A 15,480-nucleotide genomic window follows, 5' to 3' on the forward strand; every position below is an offset into this window, starting at 1 on the left:
CTCTGACACATTGGTACGGCTGGCTTCCGGGTTAAGTGGGCGGGTGTTAAGCTGTGCGGTTTGGCGGGTCATGTATCGAAGGAGTTGCAGCGATGAGATAAGCTCCTAATTGGATATGACGTTAAGGGGGGTAAAACAACATTTATTTATGCCTAATAAGCCATTGTTGACTTCCCGTCTGGTTATTTAGCTTACAGCTAACATATAGGATATGGATTCCGTACAGAGAAATTATTTGTTTGCAGATGCAACTGGGACCATGACATGCCCCCCCCCGTACCTTCAAAATGATTGGGCAATTTTATTTGAACAGCACAGTTTCCATCATTTGTCAAAATAATGAACATTCAACAAAATAAGAATTAAACCCCATCGAACGGGTCAAAATTCTATTAGAAATTTATTCTATATCTGAAGTTTCCATGACACGTTTTATTTTTTTGACACATTGCTTTTCTCAAATAAACCTGCATCAATGGAAACCTGCTTAGTGACTGACAGCTTTTTCTCTGTGGTTGCCAGGGCGTTGGAAAAGCTGAATGGCTTCCTGATGGAGAACTTTGCCCTGAAGGTGTCGTACATCCCTGACGAGACGGCGGCTGCTGCCGCCCCGACCCTGGGAGGGGGTAAGAGGGGCTTTGTCCCCCGTGGCCCTCTGCAATCGGGTTCCCCAGGCCTGGGGGCGCGCCCCAAACTGCAGTCGGACGTCCCTTTGCGCATACTCGTCCCCACACAGTTCGTAGGAGCCATCATCGGCAAGGAAGGAGCCACGATTCGCAATGTCACAAAACAGACACACTCAAAGTAGGACTGCTTCCCTGATCATGTACACATTCATGTACACAACATTCTAATGGGGTGCATTCAGCAGGACGCAATGTTGTGCATGTACAACACCCCTCTCTTACTAAGGAATCATATGGGCTCTTAATGACATTTCTATCTGCTATTTTTGGCTACTGAACATGGCCTTGATTTATAACCATAAATATCATTTTATGAGGCTTGGCAATACAAAGCTCACTCCCACAGAATAAATTACTCACTGAGAAAATGTTAATTTTGGCTCCAACTACCTATTGATGTGAACCTCTCAAGGCATCTCAAGTTGAAAACGATGGACGTTGACTTTTTCAACCATCTTTAGTGATTCTGTGAGATTGAGGCAGTACGGAGGGTGGACACAGGTATTGAACGACTGTCTCCGGTTGGGAGTAGTACGGGACCAGCCGGTAGTGTAACCGCTAGAATACAGACTAGTTTAGAGAGTAACAAAAACGACTCTTCCCTTCTAAATCAGTCTCTCTTGCCCCTCTATAGGATCGACATCCACAGAAAGGAGAATGCGGGAGCAGCAGAGAAGCCCATCACGGTCCACTCCACCCCAGAGGGCTGCTCCAATGCCTGCAGGACCATCATGGAGATCATGCAGAAGGAGGCCCTCGACACCAAGTTGTGAGTTCAGCTGGAGAACGCATACATACGCACGCACATAACCAGCAGGCCTCCAAAATCATGTTGAGTTCAACTGCCCATGCCTAGTCAGTCATGTTAGGATACCAAACTTCTATTCTTAATTATTATTCTATAACTTGACCCATTGAGCCGTCTTCTCTCTTGTCTCGGTGTCTCCTTTATCCACAGTACTGAGGAGATTCCATTGAAGATTCTGGCTCACAACAACTTTGTGGGCCGACTAATCGGGAAGGAAGGACGGAACCTAAAAAAGATTGAAGTGGACACAGAGACCAAGATCACCATCTCCCCGTAAGAAGACCAACATCCCCATACAATCACCCATAAACTCAAATACACAAGCCACAGTTTTCAAACCAAGATTTCTGGGAACGCATTGCGAAGCAGACTGTTTCTGGAGTTCTTAATCTATAGGTTCTTTGCACATACCATCAGAATGATTACTGCAGACAAGATGAGTGTGTCATGACAAGGGTTGCACATTTTGGGCAATATTCAGAGAACTTTCCGTGGGATTTAATGGGATTGTGTGGGAATTAACGTGAATATGTGTGAATTAATACCATTTAAATGTAGATGTTTTTTGCATTGGATATATTTACCATATGATATGGAGACAAACAAACCTTTTACCTTATCATAAGTAGACATCATTGCAAATGATTAAATCATTCCAATAGAAAGAGAGAAATAATTTAGTTACGATTTTAACTTTTAATTAAATGAGTTGACACTTCACATGGGATGATTTCACTGAACAACAAAAGAAAGGGAATATTGAATGATCCATCACATCTCCCAAAAAGGTTTTCAACATAGATCTGTAAAACTATAGTCTATGAACTAAAGCTTTGGTTGTCTTCCTCTCAGGCTTCCATGTATTCTCCCTGTACCTCAATGTCCACCTCTTGAACATCAGAATCTTCACTGTCACTTTTCAACCTTGTTGAGGATGGCTCGTTGTCAGGCTCAAAAAGCCTCAAATTTGTCCGGCTTGCCACCAATTTTTCAACCGTTGTATTGGTCAGCCTGTTGCGTGCTTTGGTGTGTGTGTGTTCCCAAACAAGGACCAGTTGCGCTCTGAGGCGGATGATGTTGGTGGCATTTGGAGGATGATGGACGCAACAGGGAAAAGAGCCTCATATCAACAGTCCCTTCCACCAGGTGGCTGATGAGATATGTTGGCACAACTGCCATATTACATCTCCATCCCAAAGCCCTTGCTTGGAAGTGTACTTTTCCAGACTGCCAAGAACCTTGCGCTCATCCAGGCCAAGGTGGTGAGACACGGTAGTGACGACACCATAGGCCTTGTTGATCTCTGCATCTGACAGGATGCTCTTGCCAGCATACTTGGGGTCCAACATGTACGCTGCGTGTGTATGGGCTTCAGGCATGATTCTTCACTCTTTTTGATGCATTTCAGAACTGCAGTTTCTTCTGCTTGGAGCAACAGTGAAGTGGGCAGGGCAGTACGGATATCTTCTCTTACTTCTACAAGCAGAGTCTGAACATCAGACAGGATGGCAATTGTCTCCATCAATCCGTGCAATGGCTACTGCTATAGGTTTCAGGCTGTTTACCACTCTCTTCCAAAATTCATTATCCAGGAGGATCCTCTTGATGGGGGCTGTCCATCTCAGCAGACTGTGATATAGCCATTTTCTTGGAGAGACTTGTTCCCCTCCAGGAGACTGTCAAACATGACACCACCCCAGCGGGTGTTGCTGGGCAGCTTCAATGTGGTGCTCTTATTTTTCTCACTTTGCTTAGTGAGGTAGATTGCTGTTGTAACTTGATGGCCCTTAACATAACTAAACATTGCCATGGCTCTCTTGTAGAGTGTATCCATTGTTTTCAGTGCCATGATGTCCTTGAGGAGCAGATTCCATGCATGAGCAGCTCAGCCAATGTGTGTGTTGTGAGGGTAGAACTCCTCCACTTTAGATCAATCAGCCTTCATGTTCACAGCATTGTCTGTCACCAGTGCAAATACCTCCTGTGGTCCAAGGTCATTGACTGCCTTCAGCCCCTCTGTAATGTAGAGATCGGTGTGTCTGTCCCTTGTCTGCTCTGGTAGAATACTGGTTGAGGGGTGGCAATTGATGTAGTTAATTATTCCTTACCCACAAAGATTCGACCACCCATCAGGGATGGTTGCAATACATTCTGCTTTCTCTATGATTTGCTTGACCTTCACTTGAACTCTGTTGAACTTTGCATTCAGCAAATGAGTAGATCAGCATGTCTGGTTGAAGGGGTGTATGCTGGCCGAAGTACATTCAGAAATCTGAGGGAACTTTATGCACTTGGCCATATGATTCTGCATCTTTGTTGCATTCTTCACATACTATTTGGCATAGTATTTGCAAATGTACACAGCTTTCCCTTCTACATTAGCTGCACTGAAATGTCTCCACACATCATAGTGCCTGTGGCATTTTCCTGTGACGATTAGGAAAAAAAGAGTAAAAAACAAACCAAATCCATGTTCAGATAAATAGTTTAGCAGTTAGATTAAACAACTCCTTTGTAAGATAATGTTTTAAAATTAAACCTGTATGGAAACAGGTGAATTAACACTCCTCAGTTAGCAGGCTCAAGCAAGCTAAAACTATCTAGCTGAATTGAGTAAGTTTAGAAATTATTTAAACACACTTTGCTGTTGGCTACTATTTACTAGTTAACAAAAAATAATTAGTCATATAAAATATATTCACCCCACCCAGTATTGTAATCAAAATTTACCAGAAAGCATGTAGTCCTTGTCTCAGTGTAGTAGGTGGGCTCAATAGCATCTCATTAGTGTGCAAGATCTTGAGAATCAGCTGTACATGTGATGGAGGAATGCACTGTGCATTCAGAGGGTTGCAATTCCATTGAATTGGGGATAGCTTAACCAAAATATGCCACAAGTCCTAACATTGCCTTGTGCCCCCCCACCCCCCAAAAATTGTAAATTGTTAAAAGCAAACAATTTTGAATTTAAGCAAAATTCCCGGGCTTAACTTCCCATGAGAAATGTTCTGGAAAATTCTGTAAATTTACCAGAAAGTTTCCAACCCTTTGCAACCCTAGATGTGACTTGACTTCTAACATTAATCTGATTTATTTAATCCAGCATGTTTAATTGTTACTTGATTCTTTTTTTTTCTTATTTATCATGCAACATTTAACTCATTAGCATTTAGGGAACCACGACAGCGGTTCTTTAGTTACCATCTCCCGAATTAAACTGAATGTTTTTACCCGCTTGGACTAAGAAATCGTGAATGTTTTTATGTGAAAGGTCGTACCTCTCGGAACTGGCCTCCTTGAAGGTGGTTGGGCCTTTTCGCGGCATGCTTGTAAGGCTCGGTCCAAAATGGTTCCAACAAGTCTCATACTGTTGTCTTCCTTTGTAGTTGTCCGTTATCCCGTGACTTGTCGTGTAGTCCTGAACAGAACTACAGAATCGATTTTCTTTCCATTCGCTCCTGAAACTTCCTCTTTGAAGATGGGCTAGCTAGCTGTGTAGAGGGTTCCCAGTGGGGTGATGAGTAGTGTAATACGGTGATTTGAGCAGAGTAGTAGAATGGTCCCACTTCAATTCGCTTTTCTAAATACTTAGGACAGATAATCAGCGTACCAGTTGTCTGGGAGGTCTACCAGTTGTCTGGGAGGTCTACCAGTTGTCTGGGAGGTCTACCAGTTGTCTGGGAGGTCTACCAGTTGTCTGGGAGGTCTACCAGTTGTCTGGGAGGTCTACCAGTTGTCTGGGAGGTCTACCAGTTGTCTGGGAGGTCTACCAGTTGTCTGGGAGGTCTACCAGTTGTCTGGGAGGTCTACCAGTTGTCTGGGAGGTCTACCAGTTGTCTGGGAGGTCTACCAGTTGTCTGGGAGGTCTACCAGTTGTCTGGGAGGTCTACCTCATGTAGAGATTGAGTTCAAACCACTTTAAATGTGAGCTGCAGCTCTACGTCTCTAGTCTAATGTTAATTCTTAACCCATTTTATACAGTTTGTTAAAAAGGGGCGGTTCCGTCAGGCTGACACGCTCTGACCTCACTCAAGGGGGCAGTGACTACGTACTGTGCACAGTTTTAAAAACAATTTCCTCTTATAGTTTCTAAAATCACATCCCCCCCCAACAAAAACACATTTTTCATATAGCATGCACAAGATGGAAACTTTGTACATGTAGTGTGTACTTCTCAAGTTACAGTATTTCCTTTATAACATTTTTAACTTTATCACCACAAAATAACAACCAAGACGACATTAGTCTTCTTTCAGGTCACCTCTGCCCGTTCCCCACGTTCTATATTAGAAATATTGATGCTTTTGAACGTGTTGGTTTCATCGAGAAAAGTCTTAAAGCACATTCCTTGGGTGAATTTGGAGAGGGGTGTTCTGTCCTTGATTTACAACAGGGCATGAGGTGTTAACCCCCACCAGTCTGTCCCCCCCTCAGTTCCCTCCTCCCACCCCCCCTCTGCGGGTGAGAGGTGGTCTTGTTGAAGTTATTTATTGCAAGCTGATCTGACCTATTTAGAGCCTCACGGGACAGTCATGACTGTCTCATAAGACACACACTAGAAACCAAGGTGGTAATGGATGTCCTTCAGTCTCCAGGACCTGACGCTGTACAACCCTGAGAGGACCATCACAGTGAAGGGGTCCATCGAGGCGTGCTCCCGCGCTGAGGAGGAAGTGATGAAGAAGGTCAGGGAGTCGTATGAGAACGACGTGGCCGCAATGAACGTAGGTCCTTGTACTAACCCACTGGGGGCACTGTTGGTGGAACCAAATAATCTGGAGTTGTTCAAAATGGCACCCTACTTCAACTTTTGTGTACTATAGGGAATAAATAGGGTGTCATTTGGGATGCAACCTGGGAGATCATGGCTTTTTTTTTAGGCTGTGCAGCTACCCATATAAAGTTAACTTTGTATTTGAGTCGTTTATCCCAGAGAATGTTTCTGTTCTTGGTCATTTTGTCTAGTAGTAAATCTTTCTCTCTACCCAGCTCCAGTCTAACCTGATTCCAGGACTCAACCTGAATGCCTTGGGTTTGTTCCCTGGTGGTGCTCCAGGTATGGGCCCCTCCATGGGACACAACGCCCCACCTCCCGGTGCCCAGGGTGGCTATTCCTCCTTCGGGGTGAGTTTCTGGACCCCCACCTCCCTGGGTTTACTCCACAGTGCCTCTTGGTGATGCTTAAAGATGTCCCCTCTTTACAGAGCCGTTCTGCAAGAAGAAACCTACAACAGACCAACGTCTGACTGAGAAGCCATTTTGGATCTTTCAGTGACCGTGTCTGTGTTCCTCTCTCCTTATAGAGCAGCCATTTGGGGGCAGGACAGTGACTTGGTTTTGTGTTATTCTCTCCTATAGAGCAGTTACTTCGGGGGCGAAGGGCCATTTTGGGCGTCTGTGCTGTCAGCGAGCAGCCAGCCCCTCTCTGTAAGTCTCCCTTCCCACAGTGCTTTGCACGGCTTCTGGCTGCTAGCTGCTGGATTGGGTAGAAAGGCAGGGCTTGCCACAGCCAAGCCCCTCCCTGTAACCTATGACCCCTAGGGATTGCCTAACTCATGTTTTGTTCATTTCCCTCAAATCTGCTGGGTGGTGGCCACAGTTTCTACTGGGTTTAGTTTGGCCTCAAATCTTCAGCTGAAGAAAGTGTAGCAATTGAACGCCGTGGCATGTTTAGAAGGTTACAAATGGTCGCAGATGTTTACAAACGGGCACCTTTCTATTAGACAATTTGATCTGGAACAGCCTCCTGGTGAAAAGGTTTGCTCCCATCTGGAGCCTTCTGAATGTGATCTCGGGTTGGATGACTTTACCCCCAACTGAAGTGTAATGAGTTGGTGTCCTCTAGTTTAAAACCAGCAGGTCTGTCCCAAACGGCACCCTATTACCTATAGTGCACTACTTTTGACCACAGTCACTAAATAGGGAATAGTAATCCCTGCAGGACCATGCCTCCCCGCCCCTTCATCTAAAAGATCTCACCCATTTCACTTCCCTCTAACACCAGGCATGTGCAGTGAGCCCACGCCGTTTGCTGCAGGTCATCTTTTTAATACAATAATCTGTTGTAATGTGTGTGTGTGTGTGTGTGGAAGCGCTGGTGAGGGACTAAGCCGGGTCAAGCATTCTGAAAGGGATTATCTGAGTGGTCCATCCATATACTGTGGTTTAGTTGGATGTGTTCAGTTGCTGCAGATAAATAGAGATCCCTCTGGGAATGCTGTTACCTGAGCTAGGTGCTGGATGCTAGATTTTCTCATCTTTCTAGAGTCAGGGTCTCTTATAGCCTGGGTGTGTCCCAATAAATCTCTCCTTCCTCACTCGTTCACTATTCCCCACTAATTTAAAAGTGTTGTATTGTCATGGGCAGGAGGGATTGTCCATATACCAGTCTTTTTTTTCTTTCAAAACCATGAAGGGAAGTGAACAAGTGTTCACTTGGGGAGAAAGGAGAGATAATTGGGACCCACTCCATGTTCGGAAGTTGAGGATTTTGTTTAGTTTTATTCAACCTCTTCAAATATGTATTTACAGTTGTTTCATGATTATGCAGTGCTATTGTGATCCTATTTGCTACGGAGGGGAAAAGTTAAATTGGGATAGATTTGACTGGCTAACAAAGTTATACCTCATATTTAATAAAACACTTGAAGTTTCCTATCAGGTCTGCTTCCGGTCTCCCTGGCAGTGTCTTAAATGACCCCCTATTCCCTCTATTTCACTGCTTTTGACCAGGGCTCATAGGGCTCTGATCCAAAGTAGTGCACTGTGTCATGACCGGGAGACGCATTAGGCGGTGCACAATTGGCCCAGCATCATCCGGGTTTGGTCGGATGTCCTCGTCCCATCGTGTTCTATCGACTCCTTGTGGCGGGCCCGGGTGCCTCCTTTGGTCGCCAGTTGAATGGCGTTTCCTCGGACACAGTGGTGTGGCTGGCTTCCAGGTTAAGCGAGAAGTGTCTAGAAACAGTGTGGCTTGGCAGGGTCGTGTTTTGGAGGGCGCATGGCTCTGGACCTCTCCCGAGTCCGTACGGGAGCTTCAGCAATGGAACAAGACCATAACTTCAGTTTGGAAATTATGAAATTGGGGAGAAAAAGTAAATCAAAATAAAGTAGTGCTCTAGAGGGAATGAGGAACCATTTGGAACGCCAGCCCTGTGAGGCTTCTTCCTGTGTTGCTGCATCAGTTGCTTGGTTGTGGTCAACTGGGCTGCTATTGCTGTTTGCCTGGTGTGGTCTCCTTACGGTCAGACTGGCTCTGTTGTGTTCTCATTATGGTCGTGTGGCCTCTACTGTTCCACAGGGCCAGGGGCAGCCGGAGTCTGAGACGGTCCATCTGTTCATCCCGGCGCTGGCGGTCGGAGCGCTCATCGGAAAACAGGGTCAACACATCAAGCAGCTGTCGCGCTACGCCGGAGCCTCCATCAAGGTGAGGGACTTAACTGACAGGAGGGGTTTGAGCTGCATCTCAATAACCTAAAATAGCTTCTCATATCATTTTGTTCTTTTCACCTATTCTCCCCCCTCCATTTTAGATCAGTGCAGATGAAGTCCGTGTCGTAGATGCAAACCAGGTATTTTAATTTCAAATATTCAGATTCCTTTTTCATCTTATATCCATCAATCCTCTCAGATCTCCAGTTCAGATTGGATTTGGGTGGTGCACTCTTCAGGCTGATATGATGCACCCCTGATGGGGTAAAGGGAAGCAGTGGGACCTGATTTTAGGTAAAGTGTGTTAACGTGTTATGTCCCTCCCCTCAGGTAGCACCTCCAGACGGCATGGACGCCAAGCAGAGGATGGTGATTATCGCGGGACCACCAGAGGCCCAGTTCAAGGTAGGAGCCCTTGGGACCCCTGTCGCTTTCTCCACCAGCCATGCAGTGTCCAATACCCACAACACCAGAGGTCCATAGAACAAAATCGTAGTCTGTACAGTTAACTGGCTAGCTGACTAAATCTGGCACATTCACAGCTGTTGATTGATGCCCCAGTCAAGTTAATTAAGATATTTTGAAGATGAAGACGCTTGAATCAAGGGTTGTGGAAATTCCTCTGACTCTTGGCCCTGTTCCAGGCTCAGGGTCGTATCTTTGGGAAGCTAAAGGAGGAGAACTTCTTTGGGCCGAAGGAGGAGGTGAAACTGGAGGCTCACATCAAGGTGCCCTCCTTCGCTGCTGGGCGTGTCATCGGCAAGGGAGGCAAAACGGTAGGCCGACTCCTGTGTGACTATGGTTGCCAGATGTATTCTAATTCTCCTGCAGAATAATTGAAAGCACCACCTATTACCTAGGCTGTAATATAAATGGATATTTTATGTTTTCTCCACTTCTCACCCTCCCCCCAGGTGAATGAGCTGCAGAACCTGACCAGTGCTGAGGTGGTGGTCCCCAGAGACCAGACGCCTGATGAGAATGACCAGGTCATCGTCAAAATCACTGGTCACTTCTATGCAAGCCAGGTATGTTACACTTCAAGTGATGTTTGATTTGTGTATTTTTAAAATTGCAACAGCAAATAATAATGATGTTCTGAAAGGATCAGATGGATTGATCTATCATTTCAAGGATGTTCCTCCAGCCCTGTCACTGGGCAAGGCAGTGATGTTCCTCTAGCCCTGACACTGGGCAAGGCAGTGATGTTCCTCTAGCCCTGTCACTGGGCAAGGCAGTGATGTTCCTCTAGCCCTGTCACTGGGCAAGGCAGTGATGTTCCTCTAGCCCTGTCACTGGGCAAGGCAGTGATGTTCCTCTAGCCCTGTCACTGGGCAAGGCAGTGATGTTCCTCTAGCCCTGTCACTGGGCAAGGCAGTGATGTTCCTCTAGCCCTGTCACTGGGCAAGGCAGTGATGTTCCTCCAGCCCTGTCACTGGGCAAGGCAGTGATGTTCCTCCAGCCCTGTCACTGGGCAAGGCAGTGATGTTCCTCTAGCCCTGTCACTGGGCAAGGCAGTGATGTTCCTCTAGCCCTGTCACTGGGCAAGGCAGTGATGTTCCTCTAGCCCTGTCACTGGGCAAGGCAGTGATGTTCCTCTAGCCCTGTCACTGGGCAAGGCAGTGATGTTCCTCTAGCCCTGTCACTGGGCAAGGCAGTGATGTTCCTCTAGCCCTGTCACTGGGCAAGGCAGTGATGTTCCTCTAGCCCTGTCACTGGGTAAGGCAGTGATGTTCCTCCAGCCCTGTCACTGGGCAAGGCAGTGATGTTCCTCCAGCCCTGTCACTGGGCAAGGCAGTGATGTTCCTCCAGCCCTGTCACTGGGCAAGGCAGTGATGTTCCTCTAGCCCTGTCACTGGGCAAGGCAGTGATGTTCCTCTAGCCCTGTCACTGGGCAAGGCAGTGATGTTCCTCTAGCCCTGTCACTGGGCAAGGCAGTGATGTTCCTCTAGCCCTGTCACTGGGCAAGGCAGTGATGTTCCTCTAGCCCTGTCACTGGGCAAGGCAGTGATGTTCCTCTAGCCCTGTCACTGGGCAAGGCAGTGATGTTCCTCTAGCCCTGTCACTGGGCAAGGCAGTGATGTTCCTCTAGCCCTGTCACTGGGCAAGGCAGTGATGTTCCTCTAGCCCTGTCACTGGGCAAGGCAGTGATGTTCCTCTAGCCCTGTCACTGGGCAAGGCAGTGATGTTCCTCTAGCCCTGTCACTGGGCAAGGCAGTGATGTTCCTCCAGCCCTGTCACTGGGCAAGGCAGTGATGTTCCTCTAGCCCTGTCACTGGGCAAGGCAGTGATGTTCCTCTAGCCCTGTCACTGGGCAAGGCAGTGATGTTCCTCTAGCCCTGTCACTGGGCAAGGCAGTGATGTTCCTCTAGCCCTGTCACTGGGCAAGGCAGTGATGTTCCTCTAGCCCTGTCACTGGGCAAGGCAGTGATGTTCCTCTAGCCCTGTCACTGGGCAAGGCAGTGATGTTCCTCTAGCCCTGTCACTGGGCAAGGCAGTGATGTTCCTCTAGCCCTGTCACTGGGCAAGGCAGTGATGTTCCTCTAGCCCTGTCACTGGGCAAGGCAGTGATGTTCCTCTAGCCCTGTCACTGGGCAAGGCAGTGATGTTCCTCTAGCCCTGTCACTGGGCAAGGCAGTGATGTTCCTCTAGCCCTGTCACTGGGCAAGGCAGTGATGTTCCTCTAGCCCTGTCACTGGGCAAGGCAGTGATGTTCCTCTAGCCCTGTCACTGGGCAAGGCAGTGATGTTCCTCCAGCCCTGTCACTGGGCAAGGCAGTGTCTGCTAGTGGCACTGAGTCATATCTGGCAGGGGGATATTCATCCCAGTCAGCTCTGGTAGCAGTGGGCTAAAAGGCTGGTTAATGCTGAAACTGACCATTAGAATGTGCTGTAGGGATTAACATGGGTAACGAGGATCCTGAGACTATATATTTTTTTCAATGACAAGACTTGGGAAATTACAGCATTTGGCACTAATGCAATTCCACAAAATACACAACATGAACAGCATCAGATAAGAAAAATAATAAAATCGTGCATTATCCAAGCGGGTTGTCCCACGGAAGCCTTTAGCCTAGCATATTTAATTCACACTGTCGCCATTAATTCAAAGTACACACATTGACACTGCCCGACTGCACAAGCGACCCAAATGCAGTTAATAATCCCTACAGGAAACGCCTGCAGTAGAACCTATAGCTGTCATTGTGACACTTCAAACAGTCACACGTTTGATGGGTCTATGCATCTCTGTCAGACATGAAGTCTGTTAGCATTTTCCCTCTGAATGATCTTCTCCTGTCCTACAGCCTAGGCTCTCTTCCTATCCAATTCCACTGTAACCCAAAATCCTGACTCCTGTCTCACATGAAGATTCCTAACTTCATTCTGTAATATATAGGTTGCATTATCAAAGCACACCTCTTGCCTTCGCACGTCAAAATACCACTGTAACATTTCTCCTGTACTTGCTGCCCTTATGAGAGCTTCGGTAGAGAATGTGTGATGAACAAACGGTATGAGTAGATATGGATATTTTTAAAGCAGAGTTGGTCCCTGTTAAAATACCTTGATATTTAAACTAGTTTCACTCCCCAGTTATGCGTGAGCTGAACTGCTATCTGTATAATCAACTCCATTTTGGCAAAAATAGAATCTGTCATTCTTTGGAGGTTATCTAGCAAACTTAGCAACTTTTGCCATTTGACTGCCGTTATGTGTGATTGGCTAACGCTATACTCTGGGTGTGTCCTGAGTGTGCTCTGTCGATCGCCTACTCCTGAAATGCTCTGAATTGAAGAACATGGTAACGCTCAATTTATGAATGTCCTGTTTCACAATTCATAACGTAATGAAAAATGGTTACTCTATCATGACGGAATCTGTTTTAATTTGCTCTGAAATGTTTCCATAGTGGTGCTGACAAGGTGGCGCAGCACCCCTCTTTGGAGAGAACCCTGGCATGTCGGCCATATCTTGATTTTTAAATGCTTTAAGTGGGCACTTCCGATTTGAGGTATTTCCCGGGGCTCTCGTGATAAATATGAATTATTCCCAGTATTGTAACTTGGTAGGTTCTCTAAAATATGAATCCCTACTGTAGGGTAAAGGGAGTATAGTTGGGTGCTGTAGGGCAGGGGTTCCCAAACTTCTTCACTCTGGCCCCTTCCAGCATTGTGGAACATCCTGCACCCCCATGTGTGCGTGCATGCACCCCGTCTATCTATGGGCACAAACTGTTCACACCCCCTCATGTTGCAGGTTCCAATCTTATTTCCTGTAATTATATACATTTTGCCATGTCTAATGTGTGTGTGTGTGTGTGTGTGTGTGTGTGATATTTGAGTGACTCAAACATTACAACAAAATCTATGGGCTAAAAACCGTTAGCTGACATGGGCTAGTTGATCTGGACATTTCTGACACGTTATAAATATCTCTAAGGTATACAATGACTGACATGACACGAACATTGATGCACTACCCAATTTTGAAATTTTACCATGTGCATTCTACTATTACAACTTGCAAGTTGAAAGCTGGACTGAGTTCCTTCAAAAAAATGAATTGGGAACCAGTGCTGTAGGGAAAGGGAGTATAGTTGGGTTGTTGAACCTTGGTAAAGCCAACAGATGTGGTTTGAGTAAAATGTACAATGTCTGCTTTCTTATGTAATGATTGTCCACCATACTGCTTCACAGCTGTGTAGCATTAACCAATGTCTGCTTCCTTATGTAATGATTGTCCACCATACTGCTTCACAGCTGTGTAGCATTAACCAATGTCTGCTTTCTTATGTAATGATTGTCCACCATACTGCTTCACAGCTGTGTAGCATTAACCAATGTCTGCTTCCTTATGTAATGATTGTCCACCATACTGCTTCACAGCTGTGTAGCATTAACCAATGTCTGCATCCTTATGTAATGATTGTCCACCATACTGCTTCACAGCTGTGTAGCATTAACCAATGTCTGCTTCCTTATGTAATGATTGTCCACCATACTGCTTCACAGCTGTGTAGCATTAACCAATGTCTGCTTCCTTATGTAATGATTGTCCACCATACTGCTTCACAGCTGTGTAGCATTAACCAATGTCTGCTTCCTTATGTAATGATTGTCCACCATACTGCTTCACAGCTGTGTAGCATTAACCAATGTCTGCTTCCTTATGTAATGATTGTCCACCATACTGCTTCACAGCTGTGTAGCATTAACCAATGTCTGCTTCCTTATGTAATGATTGTCCACCATACTGCTTCACAGCTGTGTAGCATTAACCAATGTCTGCATCTGAAATGGCACCCTATTCCTTATCAAGGGCACTAGTTTTGACCAGGGTCGTGCTCCAAACTATTCAGACCCTTTGGATTTCTTCATTTTATTTTTACAAAGTGGTATTTCATTATTTTTTTATTTTTTTTGTCAAGCCTATACATCTATAAGGTCCCTCAGTTAAGTAGCGAATGTCAAGCACAGAATCAATTACAAAGACCAGGGGAAAAAATGTCATAAGACTCATAAAGGGCAGTGATTGGTAGATGGTTAACAATAACAAATGAGACATTGAATCTCTTTAAGCATGATAAAGTTATGCTGTGGATGATGTATTAAACCACCCAGACCCATCAAAGATGAAGTCGTCCTACTGAACTGAGCTGCAGGACCGGAATGAAGCTGCTCTGGGACGTCACCATGAGGCCATTGGGTGGTTCTAAGAGCTACAGTTCAGTGGCTGTGACGGGAGAGCTAAGGATGGATCAACATGTAGTGGCTCTACAATAATGACCTCAATGACAGTGAAAAGAACACTAATTAACAAGTTACAATTATTCTGAACATGCAGCTTGTATGCAACAAGGTACTAAAGTAATACTGGGGAAAAAACATGGCAAAGGAACACACTTTTTGGCCTAAATGCAAAGCCCTATGTTTGTGGCAAACTGTCTTATTTTGAAGCATGGTAGTGGCTGCATCATGGTATGGGTCTGCTTTAAAAATGCAAATACTGGGGAGTTTTTCAAGATGAAAAGAAATGTGATGGAGCTAAGCTAAGGCAAAATCCTAGAGGAAAACCTGCTTTCCACCAGACACTGGGAGATTAATTCACCTGTCAGTAGGACATTAACCTACAACACAAAGCCAAATCTACACAAGTTGCCTAACAAGAAGACTGTGAATCTTCTGAAGTGGTTAAGTTAGTTTTGACATTAATCTGATTGAAATACTATGCCAGTAGTTCAAAATTGCTGTCTAGCAATTATCCCCAACATCTTGACAGAGCTTGAAGCATTTTGAATAGAAGGGACAAATATTGTACAATCCCAAGAAGACACAGCTGTAATGGCTACCAAAGGTGTCTGACATGTATGGACTCAGGAAACTGAATACTAATGCAACAGACATTCATCTTTAATATATGCTAGAGTATTTTGTGTAGATTGTTGATGAATCCATTTTAATCCCACTTTGTAACACAATGTGAAGAAATCCAAGGGATCTGAATACTTTTGCAAGGCAGTGTATATAAGGAATAGGGTGTCATTTCAGTA

General features: G+C 45.5%; 1 protein-coding gene across 2 annotated transcripts in view; it reads left to right on the plus strand.

The window, feature by feature from the left end:
- LOC139392010 (insulin-like growth factor 2 mRNA-binding protein 3) overlaps positions 1-15,480 on the plus strand; it is a 34,653-nt gene that overhangs the window by 18,451 nt on the left and 722 nt on the right. Inside the window, exons 6-16 of one of the 2 annotated variants that reach the window (XM_071139645.1) lie at positions 523-804; positions 1,321-1,455; positions 1,645-1,767; positions 6,083-6,218; positions 6,484-6,618; positions 6,853-6,921; positions 8,795-8,920; positions 9,027-9,065; positions 9,256-9,330; positions 9,570-9,701; positions 9,840-9,953. In XM_071139645.1, the coding sequence (XP_070995746.1) occupies positions 523-804; positions 1,321-1,455; positions 1,645-1,767; positions 6,083-6,218; positions 6,484-6,618; positions 6,853-6,921; positions 8,795-8,920; positions 9,027-9,065; positions 9,256-9,330; positions 9,570-9,701; positions 9,840-9,953 (1,366 nt within the window). The remainder of the gene's footprint in view (positions 1-522; positions 805-1,320; positions 1,456-1,644; positions 1,768-6,082; positions 6,219-6,483; positions 6,619-6,852; positions 6,922-8,794; positions 8,921-9,026; positions 9,066-9,255; positions 9,331-9,569; positions 9,702-9,839; positions 9,954-15,480) is intronic. The other variant, XM_071139646.1, reaches the window with a different exon arrangement.

Source organism: Oncorhynchus clarkii, chromosome 32, assembly GCF_045791955.1.
Source record: "Oncorhynchus clarkii lewisi isolate Uvic-CL-2024 chromosome 32, UVic_Ocla_1.0, whole genome shotgun sequence".
Lineage (NCBI taxonomy): Eukaryota > Metazoa > Chordata > Actinopteri > Salmoniformes > Salmonidae > Oncorhynchus > Oncorhynchus clarkii.